The sequence below is a fragment of the Aedes aegypti genome, chromosome 3 (genome assembly GCF_002204515.2).
Source record: "Aedes aegypti strain LVP_AGWG chromosome 3, AaegL5.0 Primary Assembly, whole genome shotgun sequence".
Classification (NCBI taxonomy): Eukaryota; Metazoa; Arthropoda; class Insecta; order Diptera; family Culicidae; genus Aedes; species Aedes aegypti.
Genome location: NC_035109.1, coordinates 110,722,087 through 110,743,757, shown reverse-complemented (window position 1 = coordinate 110,743,757; position 21,671 = coordinate 110,722,087). Strand labels below are relative to the sequence as shown.

The 21,671-nt window shown below is 34.6% G+C and overlaps 1 protein-coding gene and 1 long non-coding RNA gene across 2 annotated transcripts in view; both read right to left on the bottom strand.

The window, feature by feature from the left end:
- LOC5564863 (organic cation transporter protein) overlaps positions 1 to 17,728 on the bottom strand; it is a 130,822-nt gene extending 113,094 nt beyond the window's left edge. Inside the window, exon 1 of the mRNA XM_021849156.1 lies at positions 16,601 to 17,728. Within this exon, the coding sequence (XP_021704848.1) occupies positions 16,601 to 17,023 (423 nt within the window). The 5' untranslated portion in view covers positions 17,024 to 17,728. The remainder of the gene's footprint in view (positions 1 to 16,600) is intronic.
- LOC110677772 lies at positions 11,481 to 12,285 on the bottom strand. The gene is made up of 2 exons (XR_002501183.1): positions 11,929 to 12,285; positions 11,481 to 11,718 (listed from the first exon to the last, which is right to left on the bottom strand). It is a non-coding gene; the product is annotated as an uncharacterized LOC110677772 (long non-coding RNA).
- Positions 17,729 to 21,671: the final 3,943 nt, after the last annotated feature.

Here is a 21,671-nt window from a genome sequence, read left to right as displayed (position 1 = left end):
TTGATGCAAAATCACTTGCTCACACTCATGCCGTCAAAAATGATTCAATCATAAAACCCTTCGAAAATCTTTCAAAATCCAATGTAATTAGAAAGATTTGTCCAATGTACATTAGAATGATTTGTTATATTTCTTGAAGAAAAACAAGGAATGTGGTTTGTGTGAAAAAAAAAAATGTGGGAATACAAGCCAATGGGTAAACATACATTTTAATATTATGGCAAAAAATGTAAATTTTTTGTTCTTCCAAATGCTTGGAGCACATTTTCCAGATGTCCATATCTCTGTGATTAAACGTCCAATTGAAACTATTTATGGTGCATTGGAAAAGCAATGCTAACTTCGTAGGTATTTTTCTAAAAACATTTTTTGAATTTTGTTTACTAATTTTTCAGTCAAAGTTGTGACATTTTTCAAAAAAAAAAAAAACACATTCGAAGTAAAAATAATTATTGCTTTTCGAATGCATCATAGAGAGTTTCGATTGGACGTGTAATCACAGGGATATGGATAAAATACTTTTGTATGTTTTTAAGGAGGTGGAACCCAAACTTTTGCACGGGAGTGTAGTTGTTGGTTTCTCATCATACAACACTCGCGTTTTTTTTACAGATGAATCACCACGAGTACAAATGAAATATTCTCGGCACGACTTTTCCCCAAAAATAGCACTGCACTACTGATGTGACGAATTTATTGCTTTATTTTGTTTTGGTCAAGACAAATTATAGTTATAGTGTTCGGGTTGACTTCTTTCCGTTTCGCGTAAGTGATCGAAATACGTAAACAATGAGCTTAAGAGCTTAAAAGTATCATTTGTATAAAGTACTCGAACCTTGTGTATAAATAGAAAGGAAAAGAATTTCATAAACACCAAATAAGTTTGCTATCCTCACGTGATTATTATTAAACAGCACAGTCATGTTCAATTGCACAACGGGGAAAGATACTCTCTTTGTGTAAATCTGTTTATGATTCATTTCACATCAAGTCACCGAGAGAAAAGCAAACGTGAAATCATCGGATTATGCTCATGTTTGAATGAAACATTTCGGTCTATGTAAATAAATATTACATTGTTATTTTTTGAGTAATGTAGCATATCTCGATAACTTATTCAAATAGACTCAAGTCGGAACTCAGACGGAATTCTACACGTTCCGCTCTAAACCAACTCGATTTCTCACTTATAGAACGTTTAATTTTAAGATTTTCAAAACGAGGTTAGTAAGATTTTCAAGTTTCGCAACCTAACCACTACTTTCACCGCTCCGTTGTATGGAGAGACAAAATGACTTAACGACGAATCAAAATAAAACATTTCTTCTCGAAAACTTATTCATACAGACTCAAGTCAAAGAAGTATACAAACTTACTTTATCCATCCTACGTGTAAAGCAGGCGGAATTCTACACGTACCGCTCTGAACCAACTCAACTTTTCACTTTTAGAACGTTTAATTTCCGGATTTACAAAACGACGAAAGTAAGATTTTCAACTTTCGCAACCTAACCACTACTTTCGCCGCCCGCTGTATGGAGAGACAAAGTGACTTAACCACGAATCAAAACAAAACACTACTTGAGTCAATTTTACACTGGTAGAAAAACGTCGCAAGTAACTGAATAAAACGGCTTATCATTTTGTCATAAAATTCTTGTTTGAAATTATAGGAACTCCATAGTTTTTGAACGCGAGCTCATTGTATGCAAAATTTAAGAAATGTTAAAAAGGTGATTCATTTTAAAACAGTTTTAGAAGACAGGTTGTGATTTTTCTGAATTAATTTTCTCAAAACCGTATGAAAGTTACTTATGTCGATTTGAAAAAGTAATCGAGACTTGAGTCGATTTTACACTGATACAAAAACTTCGTAAGTAACTGAATGAAACGGCTTATCATTTTGTCATACAATGTTTGTGGAAAACAATAATAACAACCTATTTTTTTTAACGCGAACTGATTGCATGCAAAATATAAACGATGTACACGGCAAAAAATTGTTAAAAAGGGGATTCATTTTAAAACAGTTTTAGAAGGCAGGTTGTGAATCTTCTAAATTAATTTTCTCAAAACCGTATGAAAGTTACTTATGTCGTTTTGGAAAAGTAATCGAGATATATTTACAATACACGACGCGAGACTGGAATGTACGATAGTTCTTACGTTAGCACAAACCAAGAATTATGAGTGTAATCGAGATATCTTTTTAAGCGTCAAACTACCATTCACCGTGCATTTAAAAAAAAATCTAAAGTTCAAAAAAATATATAACTTTTTAAAATAATTTATAGCGAACTTGATTACCACTACGAAGAGTGCCATTAGGGAAAGTGTACCAGTTATGGCCATAGTTGTTCCCTATTTGACCATACGGGAAATTTCGATAACTTTTACATTTTAAATCGGTTTTTGTTTCGCCGCCGGAGTGAATGTTCGGTTTATGCGTTTTGCTGGGAAGTCCTAGCATCCGGTTTGTTTTTGTTTCTCCGCCCGAATGAGTGTTCGGTTTTCATGTTTTACTTGGCAGTGCGATTCAGAAGCCCAAGCATACGGTTTTGTTTTTTTCGCATTCAATTTTTCCATTCACGCGTTTTGCTGTACACTGATAAAAATCCACACGCTCGATCTGTGTGTTTAAAATTATGGATTGATTCATGAACGTCCATATCGATTTGCTATGATTTTCTTGCAAACTTCGTGTGTGTTACACATTAAATTCCTGTGTTTTGCTTCATGGATTAATTCATCAACCGACAACAGGGATTCCATATTTTTTCCACATAAGTTCCCGAAGCTTTCTCTTCAGATTCGTATGTGTCAACCTATGGACGCATAGATCATCACTCCAACACGGATTCAGTGTGTTTTGCTTATGGTTATCTTGTGTCATAATCATCATGTTCAAGTTGGTCGATTCATTGATTTGCGCAATGAGATTGTTATGATGAAATCCATGAGCTATGCTATCGATTTCCATGTTCAAAGCTTCTAAATAGTTTGTGATCAACCCATGGGATGCATAGTGAACTGAATTGCGGTTGGACCTCGTGTCGAACGACAGTCATCATCATGCTTCCATAGAGAAGAAGCAAATTTTGAAGCTGAAAGTGTGAGATGAAAATTTGTGAATTCGATTTTTCTGTTATTAGTGAAGTTGACCGATATACGAGAATTCTACCTTTCTATAAAAAAACATTGTTTATAATGTATAGTTTAGTAGAAAAATCAGATTCCACTAACAGATTTTCCTGGCTTTCAGTTTCGAAAAAAATGGAATATGCTTATCCCTGGCTTCCCAAATTATGGATTTGCGGCGCCCCGCTTGTTGCTGGCTCACGGGTTTGTAAAAAAAAATCAAGAGAGCTTGCGACAAGCAGAGGAGCCTCGGATCCATATTTTGGGGAGCAAAAGTTTTTCTACCAAATTTCTTCTTTCAGTCCCATGACATTTATGTTCTATCACACATGACTATCTAAAGCTACTACATTTCGAATTCAATAAGCAAATCAGTTGGTTTTCATGATTTAATATTTGGAAATTCATGTTTGTTTCACATGACAACCTAATGTTGATACACATATTATTATACCGTGAAATCAATGATGAAATCCATATGGCTACCACACTCAAATCATGTGGTTTTTCTCATTGCGCAAATCTATAAGTAAAACACACGACCTTGACGTGTAGATTTTTCTCAGTGTACAGTGGTTTGCTAAGGGGAATCAAACCATCAGAATCGTTTACACCACCCCAAGTGTAGAACATTTTATTTGGAAAGTCAATTGAACATTGGATTGCAGACAGGATTCAAATGCAGAATTCGGTGAGTTTGTTCCAATATGAACCAATGCCAAAATATTATTCGTCTTCCAAACGTATCCTATGGCCTTTCCAATCCCATTAACATTCCGCAATATCCCGTAACACCTATGAGAGGTGGTAGAGTTATCTGCATCTTTCTTAAGTAGGTGTTCAATTAACCATCCCTTCCCATTCCTCAGCATTCGCTGTGCAGCATTCGCAAGGACGTGGCCAGGACAGCGCTCAACTGTTGAAGGATGCGTCAATCTTGTCTGAGAGTCAAGGGTTAGTCCCAAATCTTTGACTTTGGTAATGGACGGGGAGAGGAGGCAACACTCATACAACGGTTTAGAACTGTACCACCTATGAATTTGTGCCAATTGCTTAATGCTAACGCTAATGCTAACTTTCACATTTTATATCTTTTTGAATGTTTAAACATCAACATATATCTTAAATCTTACTGCTACGACACACAAAATCTTTCAAATTGTGAAAACATTCAAGTAATCTCGTATAGTGAAATACGGAAATACTATGCCCATAACTGGTATACCTACCCTATACCATAATTCAGGAAATAAAAACTAAAATCAGTGATGCATAACAAAAACAACTCAAAAATGTTTTTTTAATGACATGTTAAGATCGTCTTGCACCCTTCTATGTTGTCATTTACCGTACGTCTAGTTTTCGTGTTGGTGGAGCAATTATGTTGCTACTAGTGTGCGCACCTATTTTGAAGGGTATTTGAATCTTAATTAAGAATAATAGCCATGGAAAGTTGAAAGAATGGCTAAATCATTATTTTTTCATTGAAATCGTCAAAGGAGGCTTAACCGTATTGTCCAAACTATTTCATATTCGCTCAAAACTAAATGTAAAGTAGTTAAATCTTGACATAACAATAAAACCAATACTACCCAATAATTTCATGGCTTTTACACTAAAGCATGGTAATAGAAACCATACAAGATAAAAAGGATTAAAACAAATCTAATTCTCATAAAATCTCAAGGCTCATACGATGAAACACATTATACTTGTAGTATCAACAGCAAAAACTTGTTGAAACTATGAAAAAATCATTCTCTAACGTTAAAATGAAAACTGTGATTTTTTGGCGTTTCTACTAAATCTTATTATTGAACAGAATAGGGTCCTTAATCCCTAATCCAATCTTAAAACCAAACACTTAAGTTTAGGTCATAAACACATACTTACTCAGCCTTTGAATGTTTTTCGTTTGTTTAAGACCAAACAAACAGTGTTTTATATTTTTTTTCTTGAGATTTTGTCACATCCCTCGGTTTAAACTCAAAACTTGGATGTATTTTGTGTTCCATGTCCCTCCCGAAATGTCAGATAGGAACAACCCCACTGTTATAACTTTAAAAAAAGTGAAACCCCCGCGGAATTTTGTCGGCGAAATGAAAGCCTAACATAATCAAAAGTGTCAAGATTCAAATTTGGACCAATTAAATTAATTAAATTAAATTAATGTTTAAATATGATAGAGCCGTTTTTTGAGTGGGAAAATTAGCCAAAGTCGTAGCAAGGACATGCTCTGTCGATTTTTTCAATTCATATGATTTTGACTGCATAAACCAAGTATTTCAAAATGCATTGTGACAAGAACTACGTCATTTCATCAGTTTAATTTAATTCTCCCAGCAAAATAATAATTTGTGGAAATTTCTGAATATTCTATGGTAATATGTATATGTGCACGGTGAATGAAGCCTGCACGGTAACTGGTGACTTGACAATTGTTTTATTGTTGGAATTGTTTTGGCAATTTTAGAGATAGCTTTACGTTCTACGGTTGAACAGAAAGCTACCGCATCTGTCACATTACTGCGACTGCGATGGTACCTTGGAAACCACGCTAATGACTGTTGTTTTCTTCTGTTTTTCAAGACTCGAGAATCGAGAATCAGCAATCATCAAAAATGAAAAAAAACCTTTATATAGGGGAGGTGTACCAGTTTTGGCCACCCTAAGGAAAAATATTATTTATACATAAATCAAAAGACCTTTGGTTACTGTCAATACATTAAACGAAAGCATTCAATCCATGCTCAGTAGGAAAAATATGAAAACTATTTAGAAACTTGGTTTTTGTATTAAAAATGGGGGTGGTGAATACTGGACCACTTGCACCAGTATTCGCCACGATTTTAATTTCGGTTCTCGAATTCGCCAATTCGGTGGTGAATCAGGAACACCATGGCGAAAAATACGTGCAAAGGAGCAACAATTTTAAGGAAAATGATTTTTTTCTATTATTTTCTGAGAAATTTTTGCGGTTTTCAAGAATGTTTCCGTATCATCTTAATGCAATTTAGCGAACACTAAACAATTGGCAACCATATATGTCGTAAAACGGTATATAATCCGGGGTGGCGAATAACTGGAACATGGCGAATACCGGTACACCTTCCCTAGTGAAAATTCAAATAAATCCTCATGAAAATCTATCATTGCATTATAGATAGGAAGTGTAATTGTATTGATTTTTATGGACATTGCTTTGAATTTGAGCAAAAAAACTGGGTTAGAAAATTTGTAAAACGATGGGGGTTATTTTCCTCTTAAAGCTTTGGACTCTACAAGCATACTTTGATTAGTTGCTTTCATTCGATGATACAATGATTTTCAAGCCTGTGGTAGAACTTTGAAAGCTGCGGTAGAAACTGGCGGCTACCGCAGAACGGAAAATTTTCAAAAGAACTTTCTTTATATTTAGGCATTTTTATAATTTTAGAAATATGCAATTAAAAACAGCACCTTTAAATTTTTTTAACAAAAGGAAAAGAACAATAAATAAACATTTTGCACGCATTTTTCTGTACCAAATGTAGTTAATAGACAATTTTGATACAAATTCTGAATAAAAAGCTTTGACGAAGGAGATTTAAACTTAAATTCATTTGTTTCAGTGGGCCATCATTGAAATTTGCATACGCCATTGATGATTGTTACCATTCCATCTCACGATTACGAATCAATGATAATCAGTTGGTTTTGCACTGACATTGCTGGAAAAGTATCATCATACTTTTTGTATATTACCGCATATGGTGATATTTTATCAAATCAATATAAACTATGAGTGCTGAGTTTTATCACTCTGAAATTATAAGCTGAAAAGTTAACATGGCTACACACTCAATCTGTTCGGTAAAAATAACTGGGTTTTTGAACTACCGGAAAAGTCAGAAATCGAAAACAGAGATTTTTTATTGAAATTTTGCAGAGAGCTTTCTTTTTATATCATACTAGTGGTCCCGGTAAAATTCGTCTTGCCATCAAGTAGGCTGTTGAAAAACGCCTCGTTCAAAATGGAAGTTCCGTTCACTCCTGTTTTTTAACTTTCCCGTTAAATATCCTTTGCTTTTTATATACACAAACACGTCGGAACACTTCAGGAACATAACTTTGGAAGAATTTTCAAAATCCGATTGCCCGTTCTCAAGCCATTTAGTGACATACAAACACCATTCCATTTTTGTTTATATAGATATCGATAAAAAATAAAACATGGTGAAATTTGCTTTTCAATTATGCGTGGCGACAGTTTTCATTTTACTGACTTTTTCGGTAGTTCCAAAACCCAGTAAAATTTTACCGACCCCAGTAATTTAATCTAAGTGTGTACCAAAATGAATAACGGGCTACTTAGCCTTAAGGCTTCAGTGAAGTACCGTAATTCGGGATGTAGTTGATCAGTGGGGAGAAGTTGATCATTCACGTACCCACATGTATAAACTGTCAAGAGATCTATGATTCGGTTTCAATTAGCACAATTTTTATGAGGTCGTATTACCTGATGGATGCCCTTGATGTTCCTCAGTTCGGTTTGACATTCAAGATAATTATACTATGGGAAAACAGATTTTTATGGAATGTTTGATGAACTGTTGAAGGGTTCTTCTCCAAACAATCGACTATTGACAAGGCTTTATAAATACTACATTTAAATAAACTGTTTCTTACATTGCAGATATATTCTGTAAATCCAGTTTTGAATTTGCATTGTGGATAAACAATCATTTTCTGAGTAAAAAATGTAGTTTTTTGTGCGCGAGTTGCTAATTTCAAAGAAAATTGCATATCTTTAGGCGTTTAATGTGATGTGTTCTGTAATTTCTAACATTCAAATTAAAAATTTACCGATATATCATTAATTTGTAAGCTTTTTGAGGATTGATCCAGATTCAGTGACCCCAAATATAGTGAATAGCATATTTCTTTATTTTAGGAAACTTATCGCAATAATTGATCAACTTCAGCCCAGAATCAAAAACTTCACTTTTTGATTTAAAATAAATGATTTTGTTATTAAGTGAACATTTCGTCGAAATTTCGTTTGTATAATTTGATAGATATCCAACCAGTACATGTTTTAAAAATATTTGGATAGTAATACATGCATTCTACTAGGAGTTACAGAACAGAATCGCTCGAAAGTGATCAACTTCACCCCATTTTACGGTATATCTCATCAAAAAGCATATAAAACAATTTTGCATGTGTATATCGTGAGGTGGATCGAGAACATTACCAATTCAAATAGATCTTTGACCGCTGGTATTCGAATCCATGTCCCTCAGCTTGGACTTGCTGAAAAGCTGCGCGTTTACCACTGCGGCTATATGGGCTACCAAACATAAAATTATCCCACTCGAATACCATTTCAGTTACAGCCAAATTAGAAAACAAATATAAGGAATCGACATCATCTGGCAAGTTATAATTCATGTTTTTTTATTGACATCAATCGCTATCTGGGACCTGTTCAAATGGGGCTCCAGGAGTTCCTGCAGGAAAAACTCCGAAGATGCCTAAAAAATTCTCACGATATATCTCCAGAGATTTCTTCAAAAATTCTTTCAAAGATTCCTCCAGGGATTTTACCTAAAATCTTAAAAGACAATCTCCATCGTATTCTCTACTAGGGATTTAACCAGGAATTCATCCAGGAAGAACTTTTGTTCGCCATGATACATTTTAGACCGGTTTTGATAGGGCTCCAGAAATACCGTAGCAATTTTCACAAGAGATTTTCCAAGAATTCCTGCAAGAAAATATCTACAGTAATTCCCTTAGAGATTTCGCCGCAAGGAGTTCCTGTAGGCATGTCTCCAGTAAAATCTTTACTGGGACTCCTTCCTCCAGTAAAATCTTTACTGGGACTCTTCCAGAAATTTATCCAAGCATTCCTCCATTATCTCCGGGATTTATCCGGAGATTTTTCCAGGAATTTTCCAAGCTAATTCCTATGGATTTCCTTCAGAAAATCTTCCACATACTTCTCCAAGGATTCCTCCAGGAAAATCTTTACAATGATTCATGCAGAGATATATTGAAGGCTTTCTCCAGGAATTCCTCCATGAATTACACTTGGACAATCTCTTCAACAATTACTCATGATATTTCTCTAGTGATTCCTCCAAAATTTCCCCAGAGGATTCCTCCACGGATACATACCCAAATATCCCCAGGTAGTCTCGTCGAGATTCGTCCAGGAATAATTCCGAAAATATCTTCCGCGATTCCTCCACGCATCGCTCCATAAATTCTACCAGGTCATCCTACAGGTGTTTTACGAATTAATCAAAGAATGTCCAAAAAATCATTGTTAGCACCAGGAAAATCGCTACAGGACCTACTCCAAGGATTTTTCCAGGAATTCGTTCTTCTTAAAACTAATACAAAATGTTTCCCATGGATTGCTGCAGGAATTTCATCAGAAATTATCCTAAGAATTTTTACAGGAATTTCCTTCGGAACTCCTTCACGGATCTTTCACGGGAAGAAATTCCTCCAAGGATCCCATCAGGATTTCCTCTAGGATTTCAACAACTTACGAATTTCTCAAGGGATTTCTAAAGTATTTCCTCTAGGAATTCTCCCAGTGTTACCACCAGTAAAAACGTTACATGGCATACTCCAAGGATTTCACCAGATTTCAGGGATTTTTCCAGATTATTTTCCAGTGATTCCCAAGAAACATCTCCAGGGATTCGTTCTTGGCCTGCAAAAATCCCTGCATCTCTCCAAGAGTTCTTCTTGAAATTCCTTCAGATATTTTTCCATGAATTCCTGCAGTTATTTCATAAGAAATTATCTTTCAGGGATTATATTTGGAAAATCTATGATAATTCACTACCTTTTTTATAATTCATGAGAAGGATTATGTTAACAGAAAAAATGTTTATAAAAAAGCTAATAATTGAACTTTAACACTTCACTCACTTACTAGTGATTTTTAGTATTTTATTTTTTTCTTTTGCAAACGTGAAGTGAAGTGTTATAGTTCAATTAGTAGTTTTTTTTCTTCTACAACAATTCCTCCAGTAATATCTCTACATAAATTTCACCAGAAATTTCTCTATTGATTCCTCCAAGGATAACTTCAGGGATCCAGAAAAATCTCTACAGGTTTTTTTTAGGGATTTTTCTACGGATTCCACCAGCAAAATCTTTGCAGTAGTACTTTCTGGGATACCTCCAAAGATTCTTAAGAGATTCCAGAGATGCCTCCAGGACTAATTCAGTAATTGACTAATTGACTTAATTGAAAAGTCCTTCAGAGATTCCTACAGCAGATTCTCCAAAGACTCCTCCAGTAATTTATCTAGGAAAATATTTGAAGCGATTCATGCAGCGATTTCAGTTTTTCTTCAGGAATTTCTCCAATGATTGATCCAGAAAAATATCTTCATGGTTTCCTCTACTAATTGGTCAGTGTTCAGACAGATTGGGCCAGATGAAATCTTGGCGTTCTAAAAACACGTTAAGGACTCTATTAATTCGAATATTTTCGATGTCTTTATGGTACAGATGTATCATTAAATAGATCAGTTCCATTATTATAGCATCCCGAGCAGAAGAAAATAACTACTGCATACCAAATTGAGGTATTCCATACCAGATAATTTCCAATACTTACAACCCGAATGAGGTATGAATGAGCCCTGCATAAGAGGTAAAATACCTCAAATAATACCTTCTGCATATTCTACAAATACCAAGCTGATAATTAGATCAGGTATTGTAATACCTAAATAATACTTGATGGATTTTCATATAGAAGTGATTTTTTTCAATACTAGTTCAAAACCTCCAGCAGTCCTCAACAGCTGTCGAATACCAAAATGAAGTATTTTCAAGGGGTGGATCACTTATTCAGTGTACATCAAATGTACATCTATTTGCATTAAATGCATTTTTTCGGCGTTCGCATCAACTTAGCTTTGCGTTAACAACAATACCTTATCAACGAATCATTCTATAGCAACGCGTTGTTTGTTGTGAATGTTTTGAAAAGGTTTGTTCTTCTTAATTCAATCCCTTTTCTTAGTTATTCATTTCAGTTTATTCAAAAAGGATTTCCACCGGATCTTCAAAGCATTATGTTAAGGAATATTTTTGCCATGAGTGTTGTACTGCGTCCATATAGAAAACGGAACTTTTTGCAAGCAGGGGTAGGTAGAATCTCCTCGTCAAGCCCACAGTCTGTGATGTTTGTTCACTTAACTTAAGGTGGAACGCTTCGAAATAACTGAGCTGCCAATACTATTATTTGACTGGACGGATCTGCATAGAGTTGCAGAACTCACATTTAGTTGGATAGAAAAGAACAAACCAAAAATATAAAAAAAAAATTGATCAAACAACTCGTTTTATTTGCTCTAATGATAGTTGGGAGTGCGAATGATACTTCAGTTGATTTTAATATTCATCCTTTCCATAGCTAGTCCTGTAGTTTGTGTGGCTTATTGAATATTGTTCCATCATAATGTGGCTAGATTGACTTCTTCATGTCCACAACCCTGACTATTCCTTTTTGCACCATGGTTCATTGAAAGGATTGCAAGGATAGCAAACTAGGCCATCATGGCTCTGAAATTAAGCATTGGTGGTATTGTAAAAACACGGAGTATTTTGTGCTTATTTTGCGCGGCGTGTGAGGTGACACGAGTCGAATGTGGTGACAATTGTCGATTCGCTCCCATTTGATTAGCATTAGTCGTCACGTCACCCGAAGTGAGAGCGACTCGTCTCGACTCACACGCCGCGCAGAATAAGCACATTTATTGTTAATAAAATTACTTGATTTATCAATGGAGATGTTCGCTCTTCCCCTTCTATATGCTCTCATCCTTAACTGTTCACGAAAATATGTAGGACATCATTCAAAGTCGATACCAAGGTCGATAACCAAATTCCGATAATCTGGAAGAGATACAAAACCTTGGGTTAAACTATAAGTTGAACGTTTGTTGCTACAATTTATTGATGAGGTACCAGCTCTTGTTGAGTTTCTGAAATGATACGTTTGACAGTTTGACAAAGACAACAGCCATACGTTTGAGCAAGCCATGATTTGCAAATTTTCTGGAAGTGAACATTTGAATGCATTTAAATGCATCGAATTTTCTTGAAATATCAGATGCATCAGGAGTGATCCACCCCTTGGGTCCACCCTAATTTTAAGCAACGCCAAACGGGACCTAACTAACTAAAAACTTCGCTAATTTTTTTTTGTATGGTATTCCGTTGGAGCTGCCTGACACCTTAACTTGTCAAGGCTGAACCCTCGGTCTGGCTTTTGCCAAGTTTTCCCTCTACCAGGACCAATACTAAGACGGACTAGGCTATGGTGCCCACATGAACACTGTTTTTTTATTTGTAATGTGACGTGGTAGTTTTTGAAAAATACCCATATTCCCTTGCTTCTGAGAAAAGGAAGCATTTCGAAAATCAGCAGCTCCATCAAAATTTGTTTGAAATAGTAGTGTAGTAGTGTCATTACTTAAACTGTCTAGTCGAAATGGTTTTGAATAATTTGTCATTTAAGTGCTATTTTGATTACTGTCTTTTACGTAAGATTAGAGTCTTAAGTGTCAATTGTCGTCAAGTCTTAACAAAATTAGGTTGTTTAGTAGTAGTTCTAGTTAATTTCGTTTTTTGTTGTCAAAAATATTCATTGGTCATTACGTTCATATATGCTTGAAGAAAAAAGTCACTTTCCTTGTTTGTTCAACTCGAAACTAGCAAGTGTACCCTAATGATCGATCTCAGCGTCTTACTTTCTATAGTCATTATTATAGTGGATATTTAAGAGTAAAGTTACCTTAGGCTTCTATTTCAGTCTCCTACAAGATTCACTTTTCGGTGGCAAATGCAATGCTTCACAACGTTTACTTTCTACTTGTTAATTTGTGCGAAAATGAAGCTGGAATTAGATTGTTTGTACCATTGTGTAAAAGAGGTATTCCTTGTTATGATTATGTAAAAACCATAATAAAATAAGATTGTCGCCACTTATTTCTTCTCAGTGAATCTACTAGTCATTTTCCTCAGAGTAATATTCCCTACGTTGTGTATGATAACGATGCATCTAGCTAGCTAATAGTAGGAGTGGCTACGGATGATTATGGTTAGCAAAAGGCAAACTGATCGTCGCGAATAGTATTAATGTCCACTTCGAATAGATAAATTTTTTGAAATGGGCATCAATTCTATCAACGACGCAGAACGTCTGTTGGATCACATCCGAGATATTAGTACGTCTATGCCATATAAATTATGACGCGGCTTTAAGCAAAAATGCCAAAATGTGATACCACCACTACAGGTCACGCCTTTGGTATCCATCTAATGGGCTAATGGATTGTGCCCTCCCCATCGCGGCAAGGTCGCATAACCAAGGGGAGGTAACTAACTGAAAACTTCGTTTAAATTGATTTAAAATAATCAATCCATCGCATATATCAAAAACACATGAACTTTCAGTGTGATATGAAAGAATTTTAATATGTATATAAATGCAAGAAACTCATATAATAAATCGATAAAAACATTTTTCCATTCAAATTTATCATGTTCATGTTTGCTTATTGAAAATTCCAGCTGAGGACTAAGAAAACTGAGGATTCATTTATAATATAATTGCAAATCAACAGTCAAATTAACCCTCTTATACCTTTTTTTTCGATCTACACAGTTCGAAAGAAAAGCGTAAATTTCTGAGACATATAATGCACATAATTGGAGCGTGTAATATCATTGATATTTACATGATGTGTCATGTAAACTTCAATTATATGTCATGTAATCCAGCAGGATTCTGAGTGATTACATGACATATAACACATTTGTACATGATTTCAGACTTAAATTTACATGACGTCATGTTTACATCGAATGAATGAAGTTTACATGACGTATACTCTTCATTATTTTTAACCTTTCGGTCGTCGCGCGAATTTTTGTAACGCGAGTAGTCGCGCGTTGTACTTTGTACAACACCCTTGGTTTTGCGAATATCCCAGGAGTCTGACCACTTAGGAAGATGACGTCTTCGGCAGAGTTGTTCAGTAGTTCAAATTATTTCTTTGTTTAATCCTTAGAATTCGAGATTTTGTAAAATAATGATAGTTCCTGAGCTTCTGAACAACTTTCCTGAGGGTAAAAAGTCAAGATCTTGCAGTATCCGCAAAACAAAAATTTTATGCTCACTACCGCCGCCTGGTGGCAAAATATCCTATTTCTTACCTCAAATAATAATAGTCCTTGAGCTACTTAACTACTTTGTCGAAGACACTATCTCTCTAAGTGGTCAGGCTCCTGAGATATCTGCAAACAAAAGTTTCATGCACACTAGCGCCGCCTTGTGGCATAATTTTGAATCAACTAGCTCGAACAATGTTAGTCCTTAACTTACTAAACAACTTTGCCGAAGACGCCATCTCTCTGAATGATCAGGATCCTGAAATATTTGCAAAACAAAAGTAAAATTTCCATGCCCACTAGTGCCACCTAGCGGTCGAATTCCGAATTAAATGCGGTACCATCAGATAGCGCTTCACCTCCAGAACAACTTTACTAAAGACCCCAAGTTTCTATATTATCTGGATTTTGAGATATACCGATATAAAACTGTGATTTACTCGAACCGTATATAGTGCGTTCATTATTATGCGACTTTCATGTATATTTTTTGGTTTTACCGCATTATCAAGGGTCATACTGTAAATAAAAACCGTCGAATATTGTTCTTAAGAAGATTCTTGAGGAATACATTTTGGTTTGGTGTCGATAGATATCTTTGTTGCACTAAAAACTTTTTGGACAATGGTTTTTTTTTATTCGCAAATTTATGAATTTTAGTTTCTTTAATTTTTATTTTTGAGCATCCCTATCATTTTTCATTTTTTCTTAAAGTCTTTTCTGGGAACCAATTTATGACAATTAAAAAAATTGATGTTTTGCTGTACTTTTAAAAATACATTTTTTCTGGAACATGTTTTATTTTCCGTGTAACTAACGGAAAAATCTATTCGAAATAATTTTAATTCCGCCAGACTCTTTTTCTGTGATAGATTATTTGTAGAAATCTATAAAACGACAAACTTTTGTATTACACATTAAATTTGACACAGCCATTTAAAGGTTATAAAACAATAGAATTTTTCAAAAAAAAAAAAAAATCCAAAAATACAAAAATGTTCCAAAAGTCGTACAAAATTTTTCTAATATGCGTGTTATGGCTCAAGGTTTAGGCCAAAAAATAAAATAATTTTGATTTCCGAGGTAAAAAAATTACACAAGATTTCTAAAGGTACCCCGTCTAAGGGCGGGGTTGGGTATTAGAGGGGTTAATAATCATTTTAAGAAAGCAAATGCTCTGCATTTATTTAAAAGTAACCAATGAAATAATTAGAAATCAATGATAGTTAAAAACAGATTGCGTTTAAAAAAAGCATTGAAAAATATTTTTATTCATCAATTGATAAAGAAAAGTAATGGAAAATTGGAAACTAGTAAAAAATAAATCAATTAATTAGTACCGTAATATAGGGTGAAGTTGATCAGTTTTGAGTGATTTGGTTCTATAATTCCTACTATATTTTTAAAACATGTACTGGGTGGATTTTTATCGATATACATCTACGAAATTTTGACGAAATACTATCATAATAACAAAAACATGTTTTTTACTTAAAAAGTGAAGTTTTTGATTCCGGGGTGAAGTTGATCAATTACTGCGATAGGTTTCCAAAATTGAAGAAATATGCTATTCACTAAATTTGAGGTCACTGAATCTGAATCAAGTCTCAAAAATCTTACAACTTGTTGATAAATCATCAAATTTTAGAATTGAATGTTGTGAATTTCAGAATACATCACATTAAAAGCAATTTCCCTTGAAATCAGCAACCCGCTCACAAAAACATTGATTTTTTTTCGCTGAAAATGAATTTTTATCCTCAATGCAAATTCAAAACTGGGTTCATATAACATATATGGAATGTATGGAACAGTTCATTTAAATTGTGTATTTTTATAACCTTAGCATTAATCGATTGTTTAGGGAAAACCCTTTTAAAGTTCAAACCGGTTTTAGACAATTATAAAACCAAATAAAACACCAATAAAAAAATAACAATAAATACTAAAAAAAAAATAACTGTGATATTGCTATATATTTACATTCAAACTTTGTGATTGAGTTTTGTTTTCATCGTTTTTAAATTTCTAATGTTGTAATGTTTATTTTTAGTTTGATATTAGAAAAAAAAATGTTGATTTTCATTTGTTTGTTGCTATTTTTCGGCAAAAGATATTCCTAAGTATCACATCAGAAATTTTATTTGCTTATTTATAACTAATTTAAACTTATTTTATTGGCTGCTTATGGAAAAGCAGCTATTGGTCATCCTTTTCTATGATATGACTAGGATATTTTCCCCCAAAATCTAGTACATCAATAACTTACCTGGAAGACAAGACAAAATATGTGGAAGGTCGTCGGGATCTGGAACAAGCACAGCAAAAATGTCCAATAAAACTGCCACAGTCCGTAGTGTCCAATATACTCCGTAATTATATCACTATCTTCATCGGCCCCATTTCCCCCCTTATCACTTTCACTCTTTTCGTGGCTTCCTTCGTACATGTTCTTGCCCTTCCCACCGAGACTGCTCAAATCTCCACTCGATCGTTGATAGATGTTCACAATCCCATAATCCGGTGGGCTCTGGTCGACATCATCCGTAACATCGTACCCCTCGTTGACCGTCCCTCCTCCTCCTTTTTGGGAACCATCCTCCAGACTGGGAGCCCTGGAACTGACCGCACAGACCCCCACGGGAGTCACTCGCTGTTGGTTATTCATCTGAACGAAGTAGTGTCGTTTCATGAAGGTCCACTAAGGTCGCCTCTAATTGCCACTCAGAATCACTTATCGGTCCAAGGTATTTGCTACTGTTAGCACAATCACTGGTAATCTTCTTCTAATTTTTATTGACAAATCACAAACGGCAACGGCAGCGGCGACAAAGATAGTAGAAGAAGCGACAACGATCATTCCCACACAAGATGCACACACTAATCAGATGTCATTAGAGCAGTATATTGCAATCGGAGTACAAAAGCCTTCCAAGAATGTGGCGGCAAGTGATAAAACCTAATCACTCAATAGTTGGCACTTATCACTCTGGCCGTGGCCTAAAGATATGGATCTTGGCAACAGACACACGTAAAAGTTGCGCTAGCCGCGTTCAACAACACAAGGATTTAACCGAAATTCAGGATCAACCGAAACCAATCACATTCGCACTAGGACTTCTTAGGATTCTACACAGAGAGCAAACTTCGAAGCATCGAAGATCGAGAGCTGCACAGGGAAGGAAGCGTTAACAGACACTGAGTTCTGTCCGGCTGATAGCGAGCGTTAATATACCACGAAGTAATTGGCTAGAGCCCGGGGAGCTAAGTATCTATGCACGATGCAGTCAGTATAGGAACGCCAAGTCGGCTCTGTGACGATGGATGTTGCTGGCTGACTGAGGTGAGTTCCACAACCAACGAAGACGACGAATGCTGCCGGAGTGGCGAATCGGTTTGTATGGAATAGACCCATATGCGACAAAGTGCGAGCAGTGGTAAGCGATCTGGTAATAATCACAAATGAATAGCAAACAGAAGCGGCGTGTTCGATCTAACCAGAGTTTGCCGGTATAGATAGGGTGGTTATAGAACATATCAACTGGTGTTTACTAAATCTGGTTGGTAGAAATTTCAGGTTATTAAGAGCTGCCTCGTGATTACTTTACTTGGGTTTATAGAGGTAAGCCATCGATATTACGCGGGTGACACTTGTTTTCTTTAAAACAAATATATTATTAACTTTGTGTTGGTAGAATGGACAGTCAAGGACAAGACTTTGTTTTTTTTTTCTTTTTTTATAACAAGGTTCCCTACATGCGGAACTCTACTAGTAGTCAATTCGAATAACTAAAATAGTTATTTTTGTCTCCATTCAATACGATAAATTAATTACACTTTCATTACGGGGGATCTGTATAATATAACACTTAATCAGCACTAAATAACGGTAAAATATTGATGAAAATAAGTAAAACAGTTCTTAAGACGTCTTAAACTACGTTATTATAGAATATTTGGAGGAAAAATCACTTTGGGAGCAAAAATTTTTGCTATTCCTTTTCTACGCTTCAGAAATAACTACTGGTGTCTCATTTTGATTCATTATCATGATTTTGTTGATGATGTTAACATTTTTATGAATTTCACTCTAATCATTTTTGTTTACCAAATAGGTGGCATACTTGCCCCAAAAAGTATAGATTTCAACCAAAATGGATTTCGAATGTAAAACTAAATATTTTTTCGTTCAAATGTTACAATTACTTTCACACTTATATAGCTTCACGATGTACAGAACATTTGAAAAATCGGTTATTAATTTACCTCTCACCATGCTTTTTAAAAACAAAATCTTCATGAGATCTCAAGTATCAATAAATCGTGGTTCGTTGCTAAGCACCCTGACAATTCGTTAGTTTAATATTGGATAAAATCAAGATTCACACAGCCGAGTTCATGAAAAAGAAACCAGGTGTAAAGGCTCATGAATTCCTATGAAAACTTCTCTCAACACTACTCCAAAAATTAACCTGTGGAATTCTGATGGAACCTTTCTCAATAATGTTCAAGTAATAATTTTATAAATTGTTACAGAAACATACTACGTACATTGAAGGGGTTATACGAACACCTGTCTTACATGAAATTTCTCCATGTATTCCCTCTTTAACTTATCCAGGAGCTACACCCGAAATTCCAAGAATAATTTTAACTTTTAGATTATCAAAGGGAATTAGGAATCTCGGGGTTCTGAGAGAAGTTATTGGATAATTAAACGGTCATGTTCAACTAGGAACACATAACGATCAAAGACCACAACGAATCGAATCTTAATAATTTTTCTAATAAGTAATTCTCCAAGATGTTAAATGGAATCAAAACGTGTTTATGACATTACTTTGCTTACTGTGAAAAAAAGTAGGGCGAATATCATGCATAGTACCGTTTTGACTCATATTTCGAACACTTAAGGCCAACAGTGACTTCAAATGCATCTGATAGGCACAGATTAGCTGATATTTGTAAAACTTTTAATTTTTTCACAAAGTCTAACTGTTAGCTGTTGGGTTTGCTGATAAAATTGTATATTTAAGCTTGTTTAGTATTGTTTTTACGTAAAACTATAGAACAACATTTTGATTCTAATGCCGAACACTGCGTTCATTCTTTCTCATATTCCGAACACCTTGATTCAAATTCCGAACAGCACAAATAAATAATGTTCAAATGGATAATTTCGCAAATAAATTCATCTAAGCTAGTTCTACTGGTCTCGAACTAGAGAATCATCACTACTCCCGAGGTATAAAATAGATTGGAAGACGTTTAAATTGAATTGCAATTGACTGCCATTTCCTGGTAATTTGATAATATATTTCAGCGAAACATTTCAACCAAATCGCCATAAAAAAAAACCGAGTGTTCGGAATATGAGTCTGTTCGGAATTTGAGGCAAAACGGTATTATGTTTCGAGCAATAATGGTGCAGAAGTAGTGAATAATGATCGTTTTGGCGTAAAATTCGTAAATGAAATTCTAAGCGCCACTATTCTATCAGATTTGAAACAGAAACTCTAAAATAAATCATTTTATGAGATGTTTCGAATGATATGTTTTAATTTTGCCAGCTTTGAAACTTGCCAGTGGGCCAACTTGTTTACGTTTCTTCTATTGCCACATTTGGCAGCTCATTAGAGGGATTCCACGGAGGCATGCAAGTCGATTCTGATCGACCATTTCAAAAATATCTGAAACTTTGCACAGTTTTTCAGTTCCATCTAAATCGTCATTTTCCGATATCAAATCTTCAAGTTGAGTCACGACTAACTTTTCAAAAGGGTGTATGTGAAAATGGTTCAAAAATATTCAAAAAGCTGCACAGCAAAAACGGTTCGTTCGATTGTTAGACAACTAAAGAAACAAAGTTAGACAACTAAATAAAGATTCCAAAAAAAAATACACACAGTAAAAAAAATTTTTTTTGCATTAAAAAACATCATTTTTGTCACAAAAACTCAAATATCTCAAAACCCTATCGGAACACCAACGTAATTTTTTGAGGGAAAACGGTCCATTATATTAGCTATCTACCATAAAAATTTGGTGACGGTAAGCCAATAAACAAAAAAGTTATGACATTTCAAATATTTCACAAATTTGACGCTTAGTGGAATTTATTTTTTTTTCATTGGTTATTTTTTTTAGGACCGCAGTTTGTTGCTGAATTTTTTGTTAAGGGTACCACATGAGGTTAACAAGTTGTTTTCATGATATTTTATTTAATTATGCATAACTATTATAGCATCTATTAGAAAGTTAGACGCGATCCAGTGTTGTGATCTAAAGTCTTGATAGTGTCATATTTTTTATTGTACGTAACTGAAGAAAAATTCTCTCAATAGTGTTGAAACCTTTTGATAAAAGAAACCTATAAGAAATCTAATATTGAAGACAAAAGCTACAAAAAAAATTTTCTATACAGGTATACGACTAGTTTACCTGCAAAAAGTTTACCTCGTAGAGAACAAGGCGGGTCTATACCCAGGTGATCTAGTATACGTAAAGCAGGTCGGTTTTCTCGGCGCTGGTTTTCTCCACAAAGTTAAAATCTGATTACACCTGGGTATAGACCCGCCTTGGTAGAGAATAGACTTTCTAATCATATTTGGGAGAAAGCGAGTAACTTCAACAACATCAAAAACATGATAGGTACATACCATGAACATACTCACGAAAAAGCTAAAAATATACTACCACTATGGTTATAAAAGATTTAATTGTAAACGACTTGTTTAATTCACGCAAGGCCCTTAACAATAAAATCAGCAACAAACTGCGGTTCCCGTAATAATTTACACCGAAATTTTTTTTTTTTTTTTTTTTCTACTAAATGTGAAAATTGTGACATGTTTGAAATGTCATAACTTTTTTGTTTATTGGTTTACCATCACCAAATTTTCATGGTAGATAGCTAATATAATGGACCGTTTTCCCTCAAAAAATTACGTTGGTATTCCGATAGGGTTTTGAGATATTTGAGTTTTTGTGTCAAAAATTATGTTTTTTTAACGCAAAAAAAAAAAAAAAAATTTTTACTGTGTGTATTTTTTTTGGAATCTTTATTTAGTTGTCTAACTTTGTTTCTTTAGTTGTCTAACAATCGAACGAATCGTTTTTGCTGTGCAGCTTTTTGAATATTTTTGAACCATTTTCACATACACCCTTTTGAAAAGTTAGTCGTGACTCAACTTGAAGATTTGATATCGGAAAATGACGATTTAGATGGAACTGGAAAACTGTGCAAAGTTTCAGCTCAATAGAAAAAAATGAATTAAAAAATTTACCAAATTTTGGTGCTGTTGCTTGGAATCACTCATTAAATAATGGCGTGCAACAAG